Source organism: Pristiophorus japonicus, chromosome 5 (assembly GCF_044704955.1).
Source record: "Pristiophorus japonicus isolate sPriJap1 chromosome 5, sPriJap1.hap1, whole genome shotgun sequence".
Taxonomy (NCBI): Eukaryota; Metazoa; Chordata; class Chondrichthyes; family Pristiophoridae; genus Pristiophorus; species Pristiophorus japonicus.
Genome location: NC_091981.1, coordinates 248,835,540 through 248,857,914, shown reverse-complemented (window position 1 = coordinate 248,857,914; position 22,375 = coordinate 248,835,540). Strand labels below are relative to the sequence as shown.

Genomic DNA, 22,375 nt, shown 5'->3' with positions numbered 1-22,375 from the left:
GAATGTAATACCTCCAAGTTTGCAGATGACACTAAACTGGGTGGCAGTGTGAGCTGTGAGGAGGATGCTAAGAGGCTGCAGGGTGACTTGGACAGCAGTATAATATAGATAAATGTGAGGTTATCCACTTCGGTGGCAAAAACAGGGAGGCAGAATATTATCTGAATGGTGATAGATTAGGAAAAGGGGAGGTGCAATGAGACCTGGGTGTTATGGCACATCAGTCATTGAAAGTTGGCATGCAGGTACAGCAGGCGGAGAAGAAGGCAAATGGCATGTTGGCCTTCATAGCGAGAGGATTTGAGTATAGGAGCAGGGAGGTCTTACTGCAGTTGTACAGGGCCTTGGTGAGGCCGCACCTTGTATATTGTGTACAGTTTTGGTCCTCTAATCTGAGGAAGGACATTCTTGCTATTGAGGGAGTGCAACGGAGCTTCACCAGACTGATTCCCAGGATGGCAGGACTGGCATATGAAGAAAGATTGGATCGACTGGAATTTAGAAGAATGAGAGGGGATCTCATAGAAATATATAAAATTCTGACGGAATTGGACAGGTTAGATGCAGGAAGAATGTTCCCGCTGTTGGGGAAGTCCAGAACCAGGGGTCACAGTCTAAGGGTAAGGGGTAAGCCATTTAGGACCAAGATGAGGAGAAACTTCGTCACTCAGAGAATTGTGAACCTGTGGAATTCTCGACCACAAAAAGTTGTTGAGGACAGTTCATTAGATATATTCAAAAGGGAGTTAGATGTGGCCCTTATGGCTAAAGGGGTCAAAGGGTACGGAAAGCAGGAATGGGGTACTGAAGTTGCATGATCAGTCATGATCATATTGAATGGTGGTGCAGACTCGAAGGGCCGAATGACCTACTCCTGCACCTGTTTTCTATGTTTCCATGAATGGTGTTCAAATAGTTGATTTGATGCTCAACATGACCAACCAGTGCAGAGCAGCAACCAACAAAGTTAATAGGATATTGCAAGTTGTGTCCAAACTGTAGAATGCTCTGCATACATGACCTTACCTTGAGTACTACCTTTGCATGTCTGGTCGCCAAGACACAAGGGGAGATATGTAAGCACTGAAGCAGTGTAGAGAGGAGCAACAAAGCTGATCTCTAGTCTCAAAATTGTGAGGAAAGGCTGGAGCAAAATGAACTTTTCAACCACGAAAGGAGGTATCTAAGAGGTGTTCTTGTAGAGGTATACAAACCAGTTAAGGAAATGGAAAATATAAAGCTGGAATATTCAAGTTAACCAGTGAGAAAGGACATATTCAAATTAGTAAAAGGTAAATTTAGGACAAATGTTAGGAAGTTCTTCTTTATAAAACAGTGATCAACATATTGAATAAGGAATCTTTCAAGGAACAGATGAATATTGAAATGGGAGATCGTTAGGATCTTTCTGGTTGCATAAGCTATGGCGGGACTGACATATCAAGAAAGACTGGATCAACTGGGCTTGTATTCACTGGAGTTCAGAAGAATGAGAGGGGATCTCATAGAAACGTTTAAAATTCTGACGGGTTTAGACAGGTTAGATGCAGGAAAAATGTTCCCAATGTTGGGGAAGTCTAGAACCAGGGGTCACAGTCTAACGATAAGGGGTAAGCCATTTAGGACCGAGATGAGAAGAAGCTTCTTCACCCAGAGAGTGGTGAACCTGTGGAATTCTCTACCACAGGAAGTTGTTGAGGCCAATTCTCTAAATATATTCAAAAAAGAGTTAGATGTAGTCCTTACTGCTAGGGGGATCAAGGGGTATGGCGAGAAAGCAGGAATGGGGTACTGAAGTTGCATGTTCAGCCATGAACTCATTGAATGGCGGTGCAGGCTCGAAGGGCCGAATGGACTACTCCTGCACCTATTTTCTATGTTTCTAAGTTGGGCCGAATGACTGTCCTCATCTGTAACCATCTTGTGATGATTGTAAATTGGGCCAATAAATAGCAAATAAAGGCCAATATGGATAAATGAAAAATAATTAGCTTTGGAAAACGGAAACCAAAAAGGCTGTATGTTGACTGAAACAGCCTTGCTGAATTCTGACCAGAAAATTGACTCGGATTGTTGTGGAAAAATTTACTGATACCATCAGCCCATTGTATAGCTGCAGTTTAAAACAAGGGATTACTTTAGTAAATAGATGGAATACGAATCAAAAGAGGTCATTATTATTGTATAAGATACTGGGTTGGACCTCAGCTGCATATCTATGCAATATTGGTCGTCATACTATAGGAAAGTTATTATTGCCTTTGCAAAGGTGAACGTCTCGGGTATCTGAGTGAGCTTTGTTCTTGTTGTAAAAGAGGCAATGTAACAAATTTTCCACAAAAAAGAAAAAGACATGCATTTATATAGCATTCACGACCACTGGATGTCCCAAAGTGCTTTACAGTCAATGAATTACTTTTTGAAGTGTAGTCACTGTTGTAATATAGGAAATGCGGCAGCCAATTTGCACACAGCAAGCTCCCACAAACAGCAATGTGATAATGACCAGATAACCTGTTTTACTGATGGTGATTGAGGGCTAAATATAAGCTAGGACACCGGAAATAACTCCCCTGATTTTCTTTGACATAGTGCCATAGGATTTTTTAACTCCACCTGAGAGGGCAGACGGGGCCTCGATTTAACGTCTCATTCGAAAGATGGCACCTCCAACATTGCAGAGTGTCGGCCTAGATTTGTGTGCTCAAGTGTCTGGATTGGGGCTTGAACCCACAACCTTTTGACTCAGAGGCAAGGTTCTACTAACTGAGCCACAGCTGACACCTACAATGATTATGGGAGTTGATGATAAAGTTGATCCAGACAAATTTTAATACTGATGGAATTGAAAAAGTAAGGAATACAATTTTTAAAAATTGAAAATTGGGAGAAAATAGGAAATTTAGGCAGAATTATTTCGTACACATGGTATAAGCTTTCAAGGAAAATGATTAAAGTCAATGATCTCAAAAGACAACAGAGAAATGGGAGTACAGTGAAAGGATGCAACGGTGGGACTGAGACCAACCAAAAAGGGTTATAGCTTGCTGGTCCAAATGGCCTTTTCTTGTTGCTAAAGTGTCTTGTATTCTTATTTCCAATGAAAGTTCAAAGGCGGAACAGGGAAGTGAAAAGCCATACTTAAGTTAAACTAGTATAATACCTAGAGATGTACAGTAATGGAAAGATTGGTTGGTGTGTAATTCTAATAATTTTAGGTATTTCTGACTACAATGACATACTGTTCTAACAATAGAAGTTTTTTTAGTTCATAATATTCAGACCAAAGATTGACCAAAGCCAGTATTTGATCTTAAGCATGTTGAATATGTTTTATTTTGTGTGTATATATATATGTTTGTTGTTTTATAGTATCAAAATATAACCAACTTCCTTTGCCAGATCCATGGCTTTAGACTCATGACTTTATCCCCCCATTTCTGCCCAGCATTGGTTTCCAAGTCACACAATTTGCTACATATAGGCTTGGCTCTTTCCCTGTCAATGTACTTCTAGGTATTCTATAGCTGGACTCCAGATGCAAGTCCTAATCTTACAGGCCTTGTTTTTCACCTTCCCATTGTACCCCTTGCCTATTGTGTTTAAAAAAAAAGGTAATCCTGCAGACACACTCTCTTTGCTGTAAGATATGTTGCATGCTTAATTACAACCAGAAAGTTCAAGACCATCATTTTGTCCCTTTCTGACACACTATGATAAGACAATCTGACCAATTGTTTGTGTTTGCATGGAACTGGTCCATGATTTTCTCATGGTTCACGCATAAACGATCAGTTTAGTGTTTTGGCTTTCATTAAATTTCCAGTTGTTGGAGAACTTTATGATAAATAATGTAATTTTTAAAGTATTAATGCTGTTAATTAACCTGGAGTATAACTTTCTATTTAAAGCAAAGCTAGAAATGTACTTCCCATTGCCCGAGTTGGTTGGTGCTAAGCAGCTGAGCCATACTAACTGGCGATAGTCCCAGTTTCAATCCTGGTCTGCTGGCAGTAAGGACATTAAATTTAGCCTCCGCACTCTTGAATTGTGGAAGGGAGAATCATTGAAGATTCTTGCTCATGATTGCGATCTAGAGACACCTGCCAGAAGTACCCGTGAGTGCAGGATTGGGTTTGGCTGCAGTTCCTCAGTGGTCAATAGTCTTATGCTCACTGTGTATGACTGTACACCTACAATGGCCTCCTAGGCTGCCAGGGTCCTGGAAATCATATGACAGCAAGGAGATATGGTTGCCAAAGAAATAACCTGGGGTGGGGGTGAGTTGGAGTTGGGGGTTGCTTTAAAATAAAAATTCATAGACTGCATTGTTTTGCATGTGTAATTTGCAGTCTGGTACAAAACATTTGTGAGGATGTTTCATTGCCTCCTCCCTTACTTCAAGGTCTTTCAGTTTGGATAATTTTGTCCATTTAAAAAAAAAATGCAATCATTCTTAATTAAATTATGTGGAAACTGCCCTTTTAGATATGTGGTTGAGCACTTCTTTTACTTTATACTTTTAATTTATTACGTGTGTAACCTGTCACCGTTGACTAGTTTTGGGAAATTACAACATGGCATTTACAAGCAAGCACTGTTACCAATGGTCTGTTTTCTTTACATCTTATGTTCGTTGGGGGAAAAGTAATAACATTTTACCTGTTGATCTCCCTGACGTTGCCCTAATTTCATTTTTTAAAATAAATTAAAGTTGTGATTTTTCACTCCAAATAAAAACCTCGCAGTACTTCTTGGACAACTAGATGCTGTTCGAGCCACACCCCACTTCTGAAGCGCATTTTCATACTGTGTCTTTTAGACTTTTTCCCCACTGAAAACCAAAAGTAACATGTATAAATTGAACATGTAGTAGGAGTGGAAGATTTCAAATTGTAAGACAGCCAAATTTTGAAGTGATTTATTTGTATATATTATAAAGATATATAGATGGTTCGGATTGTGCATTAACACAATTCTAAGCTGCTTACACCTTAAATCATTGGAGAAATACCACCAACGATGCCCCCGCAAGATCCTGCAAATCCCCTAAGAGAACAGACGCACCACGTCGGTGTTCTCGATCAGGCCAACATCCCCAGCATCAAAGCACTGACCACACTCTACCAGCTCCATTGGGCAGGCCACATTGTCTGCATGCCGGACAGAAGACTCCCAAAGCAAGCCCTCTACTCGGAACTCCTACACAGCAAACGAGCCCCAGGTGGGCAGAGGAAACGTTTCAAGGACACCCTCAAAGTCTCCTTGATAAAGTGTAACATCACTGCCGACATCTGGGAGTCCCTGGTCAAAGACCGCCCAAAGTGGAGGAAGAGCATCCGGGAGGGCGCGGAGCACCTTGAGTCTCATCGCCGAGAGCATGTAAAAAAACAAGCGCAGGCAGCAGAAGGAGCGTGCGGCAAACCAGACTTGTACGGCAAATCAGTGTTGTAAGTAGATGGTCTCTGAGATGGCAAAGATAATGGAGTCAGAAACTCAGCTCCAAATAAGATATCAAGATTGTTCATCCTAAAATAGTGGCCATGAAAGGTGAGGGAGTCACGGTGAAGGTACAGAGTTTCTGGTGAAAGCTAAAGACGCCATTTGGTCTTCCCAGTGTTTAGCTGGAAATTACAGCTCATCCAAGATACGGAACTTGAATGTAATTCAGACGTGAAGGCCGAACTTAACGTTGAAAGAAAATGTAGCATAGCCCCCTTATTCCACTTTGTTCAGCAGTCAGGTTGAGCCCTGCATTTACACTAACTGCAGTGTTTGTGCAAATGTGTACAGGGAAACAGTGTCAGCCTTGCGATTTATGAATTTGTTTGTTAAACCTGCTACAGTAATTGTGCATATTTATTGAATATTATGTTATGAAAGGAACTTAGTCGGGGAACTTTGACAAAAAGCACTGTCAGCAGAAAACAGTCTATCGAGACAGTAAGATTGTCTGACTTGAATACTGGGAAGGAAGCACTAGCAAACTTTCAGATCCTCTTTTCAGACTACATTTACTTTTTAAAACTATCTCTGCTTGTCCAGGTGACGGAAGTCAGTAAAAAGCAGACCAATTTTTTCCACCTTTGTTTCCGCCACAATTAATATCAGCCACTCTTGGGTCAGATGTAACATGAATGGATCACCCTCTGAAACCTCATGCATGCCTTTGTCACTTCCAGACTCTGTTTCCAACCCCCCCCCCCCCCCCATCAAATAAACTAGCACAAAATATAAAAACAGATAGCAAGAGTTTCTAAAGGTATATAAAAAGGAAAAGAGTGGCTAAAGTAAATGTTGGTCCCTTAGAGGATGAGACCGAGGAATTAGTGATGGGGAACATGGAGATGGCAGAAACGCTGAACAAATATTTTGTATCAGTCTTTATAGTAGAGGACACTAAAAATATCCCAACAGTGGATAGTCAAGTGGCTATGGTGGTGGGGGGGGGGCGGGGAAACTTAAAACAATCACGATCACTAAGGAGATGATACTCAGTAAGATAATGGGACTAAAGGCGGATAAATCCCCTGGACCTGATGGCTTGCATCCTAGGGTCTTAAGAGAAGTAGCAGCAGGGATAATGGATGCATTGGTTGTAATTTGCCAACATTCCCTAGAATGTGGAGGTCCCAGCAGATTGGAAAACTACAAATGTAATCCCCTATTTAAAAAAGGAGGCAAACGAAAAGCAGGAAACTTATAGACAAGTTAGCCTGATGTTGGAGTCCTTTATTAAAGAAGCAGTAGCAGGACATTTGGAAAAGCATAATTCAGACAGGCAGAGTCAGCATGGATCTATGAAGGGGGAGTCTATGAAGGGTTTGACAAATTTGCTGGAATTCTTTGAGGATGTAACGAACAGGGTGGATAAAGGGGAACCAGTGGATGTGGTGTATTTGGACTTGCAGAAGGCATTTGACAAGGTGCCACATAAATGGTTACTGCCCAAGAAAAAAGTTCATGGGGTTGGGGGTAATATATTAGCATGGATAGAGGATTGGCTAACTAACAGAAAACAGTGTCGGGATAAATGGTTCATTCTCGGGTTGGCAATCAGTAACTAGTGGGGTGCCGCAGGGATCAGTGCTGGGACCCCAACTATTTACAATCTATATCAACGACTTGGAAGAAGGGACAGAGTATAATGTAGCCAAGTTTGCTGACGATACAAAGATGGGAGGAAAAACAATGTGTGAGGACACAAAAAACCTGCAGAAGGACATAGACAGGCTAAGTAAGTGAGCAAAAATTTGTCAGATGTAGTATAATGTTGCAAAGTGTGAGGTTATGCACTTTGCCAGAAAAAATTTAAATGGAGAAAAATTGCAAAGTGCTGCAGTACAGTGGAACCTGGGGGTCCTGGTGCATGAAACACAAAAGGTTAGTATGCTGGTACAAGAAGTGATCAGGGAGGCCAATGGAATCTTGGCCTTTATGGCAAAGGGGATGGAGTATAAAAGCAGGGAAGTCTTGCTACAGTTATACAAGGTGTTGGTGAGGCCACACCTGGAATACTGCGTACAGTTTTGGTTTCCATATTTACGAAAGGATATACTTGCTTTGGAGGCAGTTCAGAGAAGGTTCACTAGGTTGATTCCGGAGATGAGGGGGTTGACTAATGAGGAAAGGTTGTGTAGGTTGGGCCTCTACTCATTGGAATTCAAAAGAATGAGAGGTCATCTTACCGAAACGTATAAGATTATGAGGGGCTTAACAAGGATGTTTCCACTGATACGGGAGACAAGAACTAGGAGGCATAATCTTAGAATGAGAGGCTGCCCATTTAAAACTGAGATGAGGAGGAATTTCTTCTGAGGGTTGTAAATCTGTGGAATTTGCTGCCTCAGAGAGCTGTGGAAGCTGGGTCATTAAATAAATTTAAGACCGATATAGACAGTTTCTTAACCGATAAGAGGTTATGGGGAGCGGGCAGGGAAGTGGACCTGAATCCATGATCGGATCAGCCATGGTCGTATTAAATGGTGGCGCAGACTCGAGGGGCTGTATGGCCTACTGCTCCTATTTTTTATGTTCTTATCAACATCCTGGGGGTCACTATTGACCAGAAACTTAACTGGACCAGCCGCATAAATACTGCGGCTGCAAGAGTAGGTCAGATTTGGGATAATCTGTGACAAGAGACTTCCCAAATCCTTTTCACGACCTACAAGGCACGTCAGGAGTGTGATGGAATACTCTCCACTTGCCTGGATGAGTGCAGCTCCAACACTCGAAACTCAACACCATCCAAGACATAGCAGTCCATTTGATCGGCATTCATTTATTCCTTCCTCCACCGCGCAACATGGCTGCCGTATGTACCATCTTCAAAATGCACTGTGGTAACTTGCCTAGGCTTCTTTGATAGCACTTCCAAAGCCCGTGACCTCTACCACCTAGAAGGGCAAGGGCAGCAGGCACATGGGAGCATCACCACCTCCTAAGTTTCCCTTCAAGTCACATATCATTCTGACTTGAAATGTATCACCGTTCCTTTATCGTCCCCGGGTCAAAATCCTGGAACTCCCTCTCAACAGCACTGGGAGTACCTTCACCACAGGTTCAAGACGGCAGCTCACCAATACCTTCTCGAGGGGAATTAGAGATGGGCAATAAATACTGGCCTTGCCAGCGATGCCCACAACCCGTGAATAAATAAATTAGACCGAGGTTTGGTGTAGGAGATATGGTCAGTTGAGTTTTGGGTGTTTATAGTGGATGGGAGCCTGGCCAGGAGAGCAATAGAATCATTGAATCTGGAGGTGACAAGGGATGGTTGAGGTAGAGATGGAGGCTGGTGATGTTAGGAGCTGAATGGGGAGGATATGGGTTTGGAAGCTCAGCTTGGGGTTGAGTAGGATGCAGTGATTGTGAGCACTGTGGTTCACCCTGCGATAGTGCTGGTGGTGCAGGGAGCTGGGGTGGGGGAAGAGCCCGAAATCCAAAGTTTGTAGCAGGGGCTGAAGACTATGGCTTTAGTCTTCCCAGCGTTAACTAGGCAAAATAGTGGACTCAAGACTGGATGTTGGACAAGTCATGCACAAAATGACAACACAGGGGCAGTGGAGGGGTTGAGAGAGGTGATGAATAGTAGAACTGGGTGGTGTTAGTGTAAACGTGGGGACTGGCTCTGCGTCTGGAGACGCAGTCCAAGAGGCAGCATGTAGCTGAGGAAAAGGAGGGTGCCAAGTAGGGCCGACGTCTGTTGGACCAGTTGGTAACACTTGTCTCAGAGGATTGTCGGTTCAGCACCTACCACCAAGACCTGAGCATATATTATAGGCTGACATTCTTGTGCAGTATCTTAGGATTGCTGTATTGCTGGAAGTGACATCCTTAGATGAGATGCTAAACCAATGTCTTCCTGTTCAATTGTACATGAGATTCCATCACACTATTTGAAGAAGAACAAGGAGTTGTAGGTCCTAATTAACATTCCTCACTCAACCAACATTGCCAAATTCAGATCAGTAAGCGTTTATCTCGCTGCTGTTGATATGACCTTGCCATGTACAAAATGCATTCTGGTGTGTTTGTCTTCATAAGTGCTACAGTTCAAGATAATTAATTCTGTCTAAAGTATCTTGTGATGTTTGAGACATGGTTAGATGCTATAGAAATGCAAATCTATTTTATATTGTTGAACATTCCCTTAGTTTCATTCTAAATTACTGATTCTAATCCAAATAGCTGTGTGGATATTGCGGTCTTGCAACAAATCTATTCAGAATTTTCAGCAGTAAATGTGCTGTATATTGCCACACAAAACTGTCTGGAAGTTTCCTGTAAAATTAAGCAATTTTTAATGTTTCACTAGTAAAATACTCGTACTAAAATACTGATATTAAAAAATTAATCAGCTGAACCTCCATCCTGATGTGCTGTTATTTGATCATGTCATCTAAAGCTGTACTACAGATTGGCAAAAAAAGACTTGCTCAATTTAACCGCTTCCCCCCGCTTCATTTTTAAACTGAACATTCTCGTTGCAACATTTGCCATTGTGTCACTGCAGTTGTCAAGCATGTGTGCTGCAGGGTGTTGCGAGTCTTCTATAGATCAAGCCTAAAAGGAAGTTTTGGTTGTGTGGTTTTAATGCCGCAATTGGATGCTTGCTTTTAGAAGTTTAATTCTTCTAATGTCCTTTGGAAAGCTCTAAAGTCCCTGTCGTCTGGTGATGTTCTTCATGTTCAAATCCCTCACTGGACTCACTCCTTCCTATTGTTGTAAACACCTCCAGCCCTACAACCCTCTTTAAAACATCTCTGATCCTCTAACTCTGTTCTCTTGTACATCCTCCACGTCTTTCACCCTCCCATTGGTGGCCATGCCTTCATCCGTCTCATCTCTAAGCTCTGTAATTCCCTCCCTCCAATTCGCCACCCCTCTCTCCTCCTTTAAGATGCTCCTTAAAATTTATCTTTGATCAAGCTTTTAGTCACCTGTCCTAATATCTCCTTTAGCTCAGTAACAATTTTTGTCTGATTACACTCCTGTGAAGCACTTTGGGATGTGTTACTATGTTAAAGGGGCTATATAAATGTTAGTTGTATATGGAACATTGATGTGTTAGCCAAGCAGTTCTGTAATGTATGATGCAATTGTTGAGGAAACACAATCCAGAAAATGGGTTATTTATATAATTTTAAAATGTCTCTCCATAAATTTAGGATGAAATTCTGGTCGTTATCTGTAGTTCAAGTGACGTACACTGTTACACCCGCTGATTAGGGCAAGCTGTTTGAAAGGGGTGTCACATTAGAGTTCAGTTTTGCTCGCTGCAGCCATTCTGCTGAGCCTGTTCCTTTTCCAAGATCACTTGTTTTTGTAATGGCAATTGGCTAATTCAAGATTGCAGGCTGACTGAACAAAAATCCACTTCCTGCTAATTTCAGTTGCCTTTCATGGTTTTCAGTGGTTTTGAGTGTTGTTTGGTATCATTCCATGGCTCCCTAAAATCTGCCTGCAGGACCTCATCCCTCTTTCTACCTATATCCTTGGTACCTCTGGCTGTTCACCCTCCCCCCTCAATGATCTGGAGTCGCTCTGTGACGTCCTTAATCCTGGCACCAGCGAGGCAACATACCATCTTGGAATCACGTCTGTGGCCGCAGAAACGTGAATTTGTTTCCCTAATTATCAAATCCCCCACCACTATTGCTCACCCAATCTTCCCCTCCTAACCCCCCACCCCCCTGTACAGCTGAGCCACCCAAAATGATTTGACTCAACTTTCTGTGTTGAGTTTAGTCCGTGTCTCCTGTCAAAATACAGCAACTTCAAGCCATTCAGTGCATTAAAATGCTGAGGCAGACAGTGAGATGCCATTTTCGTGAAGCTGTACAACTTGGACAACAACTTTTGGTTATCCTCGTTTAACTGTCATCTCCTCTCGCCTGATTTGCGCATAAATAATGGTTGCGCGATTTGCATCTGCTGGTAGTTCAATTTTATACTCCGAATGAAAAATGAGACATGCTAAATCCATCGCAATAATGTTGTTTGTAATTGGAGAAGTGTTTAAAGCAGGAAAATTAGTACTGAATGATCAAATTGAAAAAAGGCTATGTCAAATGGATAGGTTGTGTTTTTTCTGATTCATTCTACTTCCTAAATATGATCATTTATCAAGCTGTAGAGGTAATTCAGTTTATATTTCATCTACTAATGGGGATCACTTTCATTTTTGCAGACAGTTCCACCTGCAAGACCAGAATCTCCAGTGTATGCGAATTTGCAAGATTTGAAAATATCTCAAGCTAACCTACCCCCAGCTCCCACTAGCCCTCCCTTGCAAATACATGGTGAATGGGAGGTGCACAAAGATGCCACAGGACGCACATACTATTACCACAAAGGAACTCAAGAAAGAAGCTGGAAACCCCCTCGATGGACAAGAGACTCTGTAAATAAAGAACATGATAGCCAGGGGGACTTTGTAGTAAGTACCTGCATTTAAAAACAAGATTATTAATAGAGACTGCTATGGTGTACTATTTACAAAATTCCAGTAAGTACATTATTATTGTTTAGCAAGATCATGCACTTTGTTAGATGTCAAGGGTGATTATCTCTGAGAGAGGTATTACTTTTAAGAATAATTGTACCAGTTCAGAGCTGGGGCAGAGTAAAGCGCTCTCTACTCTGCCCCAATCTCAGAAGAGCATCTCAACTGCACCAGGGTAACATTTTCTGCTTCTTATGCTAGCCATCTTGAGAAATCTGAGAGATTGTCAGTTTGGTACTGAATTGGGGGAATTTTGTAATGGGAGTCCTTACTCTCTAGTAACAGGATTTAGATAGCCCAAACTCATTTCATAAGATCATAAGAATTATTTCATTTAAAACCCTTACAGCTGGCAGATAGAGCAGTAGAGTAGGCTTTGCCTTATCTGGTGAAAGGACGGTGAATGACCTATTGCATTAGGTAGTCCCCGTTTCTTTAAATCTCTCCAAAATAACACAAATAGCATATGGGACTTTGTTTTTAGAAATACCGTAGAATAATAATTAAATAATTACATAACTTTTTCATTTAAAATAGAAATCTAGATATCAGCAAGGAACATTTTATGACCTGCAAACTTAAGGTGCAGCTTATATACTTGTATGAATTAGAAGTTTATGAAAATGGCTAATGTGAAGTGTAATGCAAATATTAAGTGACTGTTTCAGACTGAGTTTAAAAAAAATTAAAATAGCATCTATTAAATAGAACTGTTGCATTAAATAAAACAAGCTACAAGACCATCCCACAACTTTGTGATCATTTCAAATTGCTGTTTGATGGACAGGAAACGATGGGTATTGCTCGGATTGGAGAAGGTTTGGAAATGTTCCTCGGGGCTTGGGGTTTTTTTGGTTTTGTTTTCTGCCTGTGTCTGTCTGTCTCTCTTTTTATTTGTATGTCTCAATGGCGTGTATTTTGTGGTTTGTGGCAAACGAACAGCACTAGCCATTCGTTACACTTAAACTTGCCCCAAGACTTTCTATGGGCTTTTGCACTGGAAATTGTGGTTATTAGAAATCAAAAGCAGCACGAAACCCTCTACAGAGGATCTGCGACCTGTGTGAACAGGACAAGCAAACATAGTGTCCCCTTAACCAATCAGATTGAATAATCCTCACAGAACAGCGCAGTCTAAACCAGGAAGTGTAAATTAGAAAAGTTAATTCAATGCTAAATTATGTACAGAAATAACTAGAGAAAGGGAAAAGAAAGATGACTGTAGTGTCCTCTACAGTCTTTATGGTAGAGGACACTAACAATATTCTGACAGTGGATGGTCAAGGGGTATAAGCGGGGAGGAACGTAACACAATCACAATCACCAAGGAGGTGGTACGCAGTAAGATAATGGGACTAAAGACAAATAAATCCCTTGGACCTGATGGCTTGCATCCTAGGGTCTTAAGAGAAGTAGCGGCAGGGATTGTGGATGCATTGGTTGTAACTTACCAAAATTTTCTGGATTCTGGGGAGGTCCCAGCAGATTGGAAAACTGCAAATGTAACGCCCCTATTTAAAAAAGGAGGCAGACAAAAACTATAGACCAGTTAGCCTAACATCTCTGGTTGGGAAAATGTTGGAGTCCATTATCAAAGAAGAAGCAGCAGGACATTTGGAAAAGCAAAATTCGGTCAGGCAGAGTCAGCATGAATTTATGAAGGGGAAGTCATGTTTGACAAATTTTCTGGAGTTCTTTGAGGATGTAACGAACAGGATGGATAAAGGGGAACCACTGGATGTGGTGTATTTGGACTTCCAGAAGGCATTTGATAAGGTGCCACATAAAAGGTTACTGCACAAGATAAAAGTCGCGAGGTTGGGGGTAATATATTAGCATGGATAGAGGATTGGTTAACCAACAGAAACTAGAGAGTCGGGATAAATGGGTCATTTTCTGGTTGGCAAACAGTAACTAGTGGGGTGCCACAGGGATCGGTACTGGGGCCTCACTATTTACAATCTATATTAATAATTTGGATGAAGGGACAGAGTGTAATGTAGCCAAGTTTGCTGATACAAAGATGGGTGGAAAAGCAAGTTGTGAGGAGGACACACATTCTGCAAAGGGATTATAGACAGGCTACGTGAGTGGAAAAAAAATTGGCAGATGGAGTATAATGTGGAAAAGTGTGAGGTTATCCACTTTGACAGAAAAAGATAAAAAAGCAAATTGTTATATAAATAGAGAAAAATTACAAAATGCTGCAGTACAGAGGGACCTGGGGGTCCTTGTGCATGAAACAAAAAAAAGTTAGTACGCAGGTACAGCAAATAATCAGGAAGGCAAAGGGAATGTTGGCCTTTATTGTAAGGGGGATAGAGTATAAAAGCATAAAAGTCCTGCTACAATTGTACAGGGTATTAAGTGAGGTCACACCTAGAGTACGCGTACAGTTTTGGGCTCCTTATTTAAGGAAGGATATACTAGCATTGGAGGCAGTTCAGAGAAGGTTGACTAGGTTGCTTCCTGAGTTGAAGGGGTTGACTTATGGTTGGGCCTGTACTCATTGGAGTTCAGAAGAATGAGAGGTGATCTTGTTGAAACATAAAATAATGAGGGGACTCGACAAGTTAGAACAGGACTCATGGGGGAATATAGAACTCGGGGGCATAGTTTCAAAATAAGGGGTTGCCCATTTAAAACCGAGATGAGGAGGAATTTCTTCTCTGAAGTTTGTAAATCTGGAATTCTCTGCCCCAGAGAGCGGTGGAGGCTGGGTCATTGAATATATTTAAGATGGAGATAGACAGATTTTTGAGCGATAAGGGAGTAAAGGGTTATGGGGAGCGGGCAGGGAAGTGGAGCTGAGCCCATGGTGGAGCAGGCTCGAGGGGCCAAGTGGCCTACTCCTGCTCCTATTTCTTACATTGTTAAAATTCCCTAGATTCTAGAACAGTCCCAGTGGATTGGAAGGTAGCAAATGTAACACCGCTCTTCAAGAAAGAAGGGATAGAGCAAACCGGGAACTACAGGCCAGTTAGCCTGACATCAGTCGACGGGAAAATGCTGGAATCCATGGTTAAGGAAGTGGTATCGGGGCACTTAGATGATCATTATATGATTAGGCAGAGTCAACATGGTTTTATTAAAGCAAAATCGTGTTTAACAAATTTATTAGAGTTTTTTGAGGATGTAACTTGCAGCGTAGATAAGTGGCAACCAGTGGATGTAGAATATTTGGATTTCCAAAAGGCATTTGATAAGGTGCCACGTAAAAGGTTATTACACAAAATAAGGGCTCATGGAATTTGAGGTAATGTATTAGCATGGATAGAGGATTGGTTAACGGACAGAAAACTGAGAGTAGGGAAAAACTGGTCTTTTTCAGGTTGGCAGGCGGTAACTAGTGGCATGCCGCAAGGATCAATGCTGGGGCCTCAGCTATTTACAATCTATATTAATTACATAGATGAAGGGACCCCCGAGTGTAATGTATCCAAGTTTGCTGACTACAAAAAGCTAGATGGGACAGTAAGCTGTGAGGAGAACACAGTATCTTCAAAGGGATAAAGATAGATTTGTGAGTGGGAAGTAAGGTGGCAGATGGATTATAATGTAGGGAAATGTGAGGTTATTCACTTTGGTTGGAAGAATAGAAAAACAGAATATTTTTGAAATGGTGAGAAAATGTTAAATGTTGGTGTTAAGAGATTTAGGCGTCCTTGTGCAAGACAAAACAGAAAGCTAGCATGCAGGTACAGCAAGCAATGAGGAATAAGCAGAGAACATTCACGAGGTTGATTCTTGAGATGAAGGGGTTGTCATATGAAGAAAGGTTGAGTAGGTTGGGCCTATACTCATTGGAGTTTAGAAGAATGAGAGGTGAGTGTTTGCTAGTGCTGTTGGGGAGAATTTAAACTAATAGGTCAGGGGGATAGGAACCTATGCAGGGAGACAGAGGGAAGTAAAATGGGGTCAGAAGCAAAAGGTATAAAGGAGAAAAGTAAAAGTGGAGGGCAGAAAAATCAAAGGCAAAAATCAAAAACGCCACATTAACAATATAATTCTAAAAGGACAGAGTGTTTAAAAAAACAAGCCTGAAGGCTCTCAATGCGAGGAGCATTCGTAATAAGGTGGATGAATTAACTGCGCGGATAGCTGTATATGGATATGATGTAATTGGGATTACGGAGACATAGCTCCAGGGTGAACAAGGCTGGGAACTCAACATCCAAGGCTATTCAATATTCAAGAAAGATAGACCGAAAGGAAAAGGAGGTGGGGTAGCGTTGCTGGCTAAAGAGGAGATTAACGCAATAGTAAGGAAGGACATTAGCTTGGATGATGTGGAATCAGTATGGGTAGAGCTGCGGAACACCAAAGGGCAGAAAATGCTAGTGGGAGTTGTATACAAACCATCAAATAGTCATAGTGAGGTTGGGGATAGCATCAGACAGGAAATTAGGGATGCATGCAATAAAGGTACAGCAGTTATCATTGGTCTACATATACATAATCTACATATAGATTGCGCTAAACAAACTAGTAGCAATACAGCGAAGGAGGATTTCCTGGAGTGTATAAGGGATGGTTTTCTAGAGCAATATGTTGAGGAACCAACTAGAGAGCTGGCTATCCTAGACTGGGTGTTGTGCAATTTTGTTGTGCGAGGCCCCTTGGGGAAGAGTGACCATAATATGGGAGAATTCTTCATTAAGATGGAGATTGACACAGTTAATTCAGAGACTAGGGTCTTGAACTTAAAGAAAGGTAATTTCGACAGTATGAGATGTGAATTAGCTAGGCTAGACTGGCGAATGATACTTAAAGGGTTGACGGTGGATAGGCAATGGCAGACATTTAAAGATGACATGGATGAACTTCAACAATTGTACATCCCTGTCTGGCGTAAAAATAAAACTGGGAAGGTGGGTCAACCGTGGCTTACAAGGGAAATTAGGGATAGTGTTAAATCCAAGGAAGAGGCATATAAATTGGCCAAAAAATGCAGCAAACCTGAGGACTGGGAGAAATTTAGAATTTAGCAGAGGAGGACAAAGGGTTTAATTAGGAGGGAGAAAATAGAGTATGAAAGTAAGCTTGCAGGGAACATAAAAACTGGCTGCAAAAGCTTCTACAAATATGTGAAGTGAAAAAGATTAGTGAAGACAAATGTAGGTCCCTTACAGTCAATCAGGTGAATTTATAATGGGGAACAAAGAAATGGCAGACCAATTGAACAAATACTTTGGTTTTGTCTTCACTAACGAAGACACAAATAACCTTTCGGAAATACTAAGGGGACAGAGTGTCTAGCGAGAAGGAGTAACTAAAGGAAATCCTTAGTAGTCAGCACATTGTGTTAGGGAAATTGATGGGATTGAAGGCCGATAAATCTCCAGGGCCTGATAGTTGCATCCCAGAGTACTTAAGGAAGTGGCCCGAAAAGTAGTGGATATATTGGTGGTCATTTTCCAACATTCTATAGACTCTGGATCAGTTCCTTTGGACTGGAAGGTAGCTAATGTAACCCCACTTTTTAAAAAAGGAGGGAAGAAAACAGGGAATTATAGACTGGTCAGCCTGACATCGGTAGTGGGAAAAATGTTGGAATCAATTATTAAAGATGTAATAGCAGCGCATTTGGAAAGCAGTGACAGGATTGGTCCAAGTCAGCGTGGATTTATGAAAGGGAAATCATGCTTGACAAATCTTCTAGAATTTTTTGAGGATGTAACTGGTAGAATGGACAAGGGGGAAACAATGGCTGTGGTGCACTTGGACTTTCAAAAGCCTTTTGACAAGGTTCCAAACAAGAGATTAGTATGCATAATTAAAGCACGTGGTATTGGGGGTAATGTATTGATGTGGATAGAGAACTGGTTGGCAGACAAGAAGCAAAGAGGAATAAAAGGGTCCTTTTCAGAATGGCAGGCAGTGACTAGTGGGGTACCGCAAGGTTCAGTGCTGGGCCCCCAGCTATTTACAATATACATTAATGATTTGAACGAAGGAATTGAATGTAATATCTCCCAAGTTTGCAGATGACGCTAAGCTGGGAGGCAGTGTGAGCTGTGAGGAGGATGTTAAGAGGCTGCAGGGTGACTTGGACAGGTTAGGTGCGTGGGCAAATACATGGCAGATACAGTATAATGTAGATAAATGTGAGGTCATCCACTTTGGTGGTAAAAACAGGAAGGCAGATTATTATCTGAATGGTGACAGATTAGTAAAAGGGAAGGTGCAACGGGACATGGGTGTCATGGTACATCAGTCATTGAAGGTCAGCATACAGGTACAGCAGGTCGTGAAAAAGGCAAATGGCATGTTGGCCTTCATAGCGAGAGGATTTGAGTATAGGAGCAGGGAGGTCTTACTACAGTTGTACAGGGCCTTGGTGAGGCCACACCTTGAATATTGTGTACAGTTTTGGTCTCTTAATCTGAGGAAGGGCATTCTTGCTATTGAGGGAGTGCAGCGAAGGTTCACCAGACTGATTCCCGGGATGACAGGACTGACATATGAAGAAAGACTGGGTCGAATAGGCTTATATTCACTGGAATTTAGAAGAATGAGAGGGGATCTCATAGAAACATATAAAATTCTGAGGGGATTGGACAGGTTAGATGCAGGAAGAATGTTCCCGATGCTGGGGAAGTCCAGAACCAGGGGTCACAGTCTAAGGATAAGGGGTAAGCCATTTATGACCGAGATGAGGAGAAACTTCCTCACTGAGTTGTGAGCATGTGGAATTCTCTCTCACAGAAAGTTGCTGAGGCCAGTTCCTTAGATATATTCAAAAGGGAGATGGATGTGGTACTTACGGCTAAAGAGATCGGGGATATGGAGAGAAAGCAGGAATGGGATACTGAAGTGCATGATCAGCCATGATCATATTGAATGGTGGTGCAGGCTCGAAGGGCCAAATGGCCTACTGCACCTATTTTCTACGTTTCTGTGAAACATATAAAATTCTGAGAGGGCTTGACAGATTAGATTCAGAGGGGATGTTTCCCCTCATGGGGGAAATCTAGAACTAGGGGGCATAGTTTCAGAATAAGGGGTCGCACATTTAAAACAGAAATGAGGAGGCATTTCTTCTGAGGGTCGTGAATCTTTGGAATTCTGTACCCCAGAGGGCCGTGTATGCTGAGTCTCTGAATATATTCAAGGCAGAGATAGATAGTATTTTGGAGTCTAGGAGAATCAAGGGATATAGAGATTGCGCGGGTATGTAGAGTTGTGGTCGATGATCAGACATGATTTTATTGAATGGTGGAGCAGGCTCGAAGGACCATAGAACCTACTTCTGCTCCTATTTCTAATGTTCTTATGTACCCTCATTGATCCTCCTGGTTGCCTCTTCCAAAAATTCATTGACCCTCCTTGTTACCTCCTCAAAAAATTCAATCAAGTTAGTCAGACACGACCTTCCCTTAAATCCATGCTGGCTGTCATTGATTAATCCATGCCTTTCTAAATGACGATTACTATTGTCACTCAGAATTTTTTCCAATAATTTTTCCATCACCGATGTTAGACTGACTAGTCTAATTACTCGGTCTATCCCTTTCTTCCTTTTTAGACAACTGTACAACGACAGCAGTCCTCCAATCCTCCGGCACCATACCTGTAGCCAGAGAGAATTGGAAAATGATGATCAGAACCTCAAGTATTCCGTCCCTTACTACTCTTAACATTTTCGGAGGAAAAGCAAGGAATGGTTATATGGAAAGTTACTGAAGTGTGTAGAGGAATGGAGAGTTTGAAGGATGTTATTACATAATTCTTTGAAAGTGAGAGTGCAGATAGATAGAGGAATAAAAAAGGCCAGTGGTATTTTAGGTTTTATATATAAGCCCATAGAGTCTAGTAGCAAAGATCAGTCCAGGGACAAATCTTTCACTAATACACACTTCTTCAAGGTGCTGTATAAGCATCAGAGGTCAAATCTATACCGAAGTTATGTTTACAAAAACCTAGAGATATCCTTTCTGGGGCGAGCAAAGATATCTTTTAAAGCCTTTTTAAACAAAAAAAGGCACAGATCTCAGTAATTAATGTGTGGGACAAAATGTGCATATTACTTCCCATCGTTGGTGTGTTTGTGGGATGGATTTGTGACTTTGATGTATTTCGATGACTGAAGGAATGAGTTGTGCTGCATAACACTTAAAGAATTTAGCGCATGACAGCTTTATGTTTTTCAGTGTAAATGATGTGAAAATTTGGAAAATAATGATGAACACAATGTTTGCAAAAATTCTAACCTGAAGGGGATGCAATAGCATTTCCCTAATAATGGACCGAAAAATTGCAGCAATAGAGTCTGAAATTTTTTGTAACACAGTAGCACATGGTTCACATTGTCAGAAAGGTTTCCTCATGAATAAACTGTTTGTATTTTACTGAGGTAGGGCTCTGCCCCTTGAAAACATTTTTGTTAACCAATTTGGTAGCCCAAAGGAATATAGTATTCTGCAGCTTCAGGTCAGGATTAGCGTGAAAATTTTATGTTGTATCTTTTTTGTGAATGGTTGTAGTTATAATTGATCAAAGTTAAAATACTGGTCACCGAAGTATAAGATACTTGCATATTAATGCTTAATACATTCATCTAAAATTCCTTTCTCCACAAATGTAGCAGAGGTATTGAACTATTTGGGCTGGATTTTCGGCTTTAATGTTTCTGGGCGATAATGGCGATTGGACTGGAAAGTTAGCGCCCTGGATTAGTTTACACCTCAGTAATTAAGTTTGGGCAGCAAAGGGATATATACCAGAAAGGGAAATAACAACCCAAAACTCTGCATCAGGGGGAATAGCGTTAAGGAAGGGGGTCATACATCTCTCTTGGGTAGAATGGGAAACCCCTGAGCCGGCCTGGGAGCGCTCCGAGAGATGCCTGGGTGTGTGGGGGGTGGGTGGGAACCTAAAATGAATACCACAAAAACATTCCTAAAACATTGCCAACGCCACCACAACACAAATCGCTAAAAAAAAGTAAAAGAAAAAACAATCACACTTACCTTGGGAGTCCATTACTCACCTCTTCCCCGACGGGATGTTTGGACCGCCCTGATTTCCCAGGGTCGGGCAAGAGTCAATTCTCGTGCCGGCGATGCAATCAGGGGCGTTACATACAACTCTTCCGTGCGGTGCTGTTCTGTGCCGCCACAAAACCAGACCTGAGGATCGCTGCGATGCGCTGGAGGCTGATCGCCCGGCCAAATCACCTCACCGCTGCCATTGTTGCTGCTCCGGAACAAAAAACGGAGCGGAGAAGACCCGAAAATCCAGCCCTTTAACGCCACTAAGTTAGCACCACTGCTAAAGTAGTAGACAGAGCAATTTCAAAGGCGTATTGGACCAAAAATTGCGGTTCCAGAGTACGCCTCTAACCCATGAAAGGAAAGCACACCTACCTGATGGCGGTGAGGCTGCGAAAATTTGCGCTGTGATGCTGCGAGGCGGAGGGCAGTGTAATGGCCCAGGGACGCAGGCGATGCAGATGCATACCTGGGATCACGTGGGCCTGGTCCTCCAATCACAGCACAGAATTTGATTTGAATCATTTCCAATGGGAATCCCGTAATCAGATTTAATGGAATCCCCAAATCAAATTTAATTACAATTGGATTGGAATTTAATTCCTAATTAGCTTCATTCCACCAATCTCACAAATTATTATTAATTTTTGACATAATTAGAACTCTTAATCAAAACTCCAAATTCATCTGCAATATTAAATTTGTGGGTTCAGCATGTATGTATAGTAATCAATATTGAAAATTGATGTTCCTGGGCCAGAAAGAGAAATAACACAAAACCATGCTCACAGTCTCTATCCAGTGACCCCTCTCGGAATATGTATTTGTTTGTAAAAGTCAGATAAGGATAGGATTATGCTCATCATTGTGCTGGGGCCTCAACTATTCATTATATTTATTAATGGTTTAAATAATTCCAAGACACTTCCTTCCAATTCAAGTACATATCCATTATCCCTACTCTCTGTCTTCTAGAGTCTAACCAATCTTCAACCAAGTCCATAATTTGCCTTCAATTCCATAAGCTTTACTTTTAGATAAGAGTCTCTTGTGTGGAACCTTATCGAATTCCTTCTGGAAGTACATATAAAAATTCATAGACATCTCTCTCTCTCTCTCTCTCTCTCTCTCTCTCTCTCTTTCTCTCTCTCTCTTTCCCGCCCCCAAGTCTGTATCCGTAGACATTCCCCCGTGTCTGTATCCGTAGACATTCCCCCCCCGTCTGTATCCGTAGACATTCCCCCCCTGTCTGTATCCGTAGACATTCCCCCCCTGTCTGTATCCGTAGACATTCCCCCCCCTGTCTGTATCCGTAGACATTCCCCCCACTGTCTGTATCCGTAGACATTCCCCCCCTGTCTGTATCCGTAGA

At 41.7% G+C, this 22,375-nt stretch overlaps 1 protein-coding gene across 7 annotated transcripts in view; it reads left to right on the top strand.

Annotated features, from left to right (window-relative positions):
• Positions 1 to 22,375, top strand: part of arhgap12b (Rho GTPase activating protein 12b) — a 281,212-nt gene that overhangs the window by 106,021 nt on the left and 152,816 nt on the right. For all 7 annotated transcript variants that reach the window (XM_070881529.1, XM_070881531.1, XM_070881530.1 and 4 more), the window contains one exon: positions 11,696 to 11,944. In XM_070881529.1, the coding sequence (XP_070737630.1) occupies positions 11,696 to 11,944 (249 nt within the window). The remainder of the gene's footprint in view (positions 1 to 11,695; positions 11,945 to 22,375) is intronic.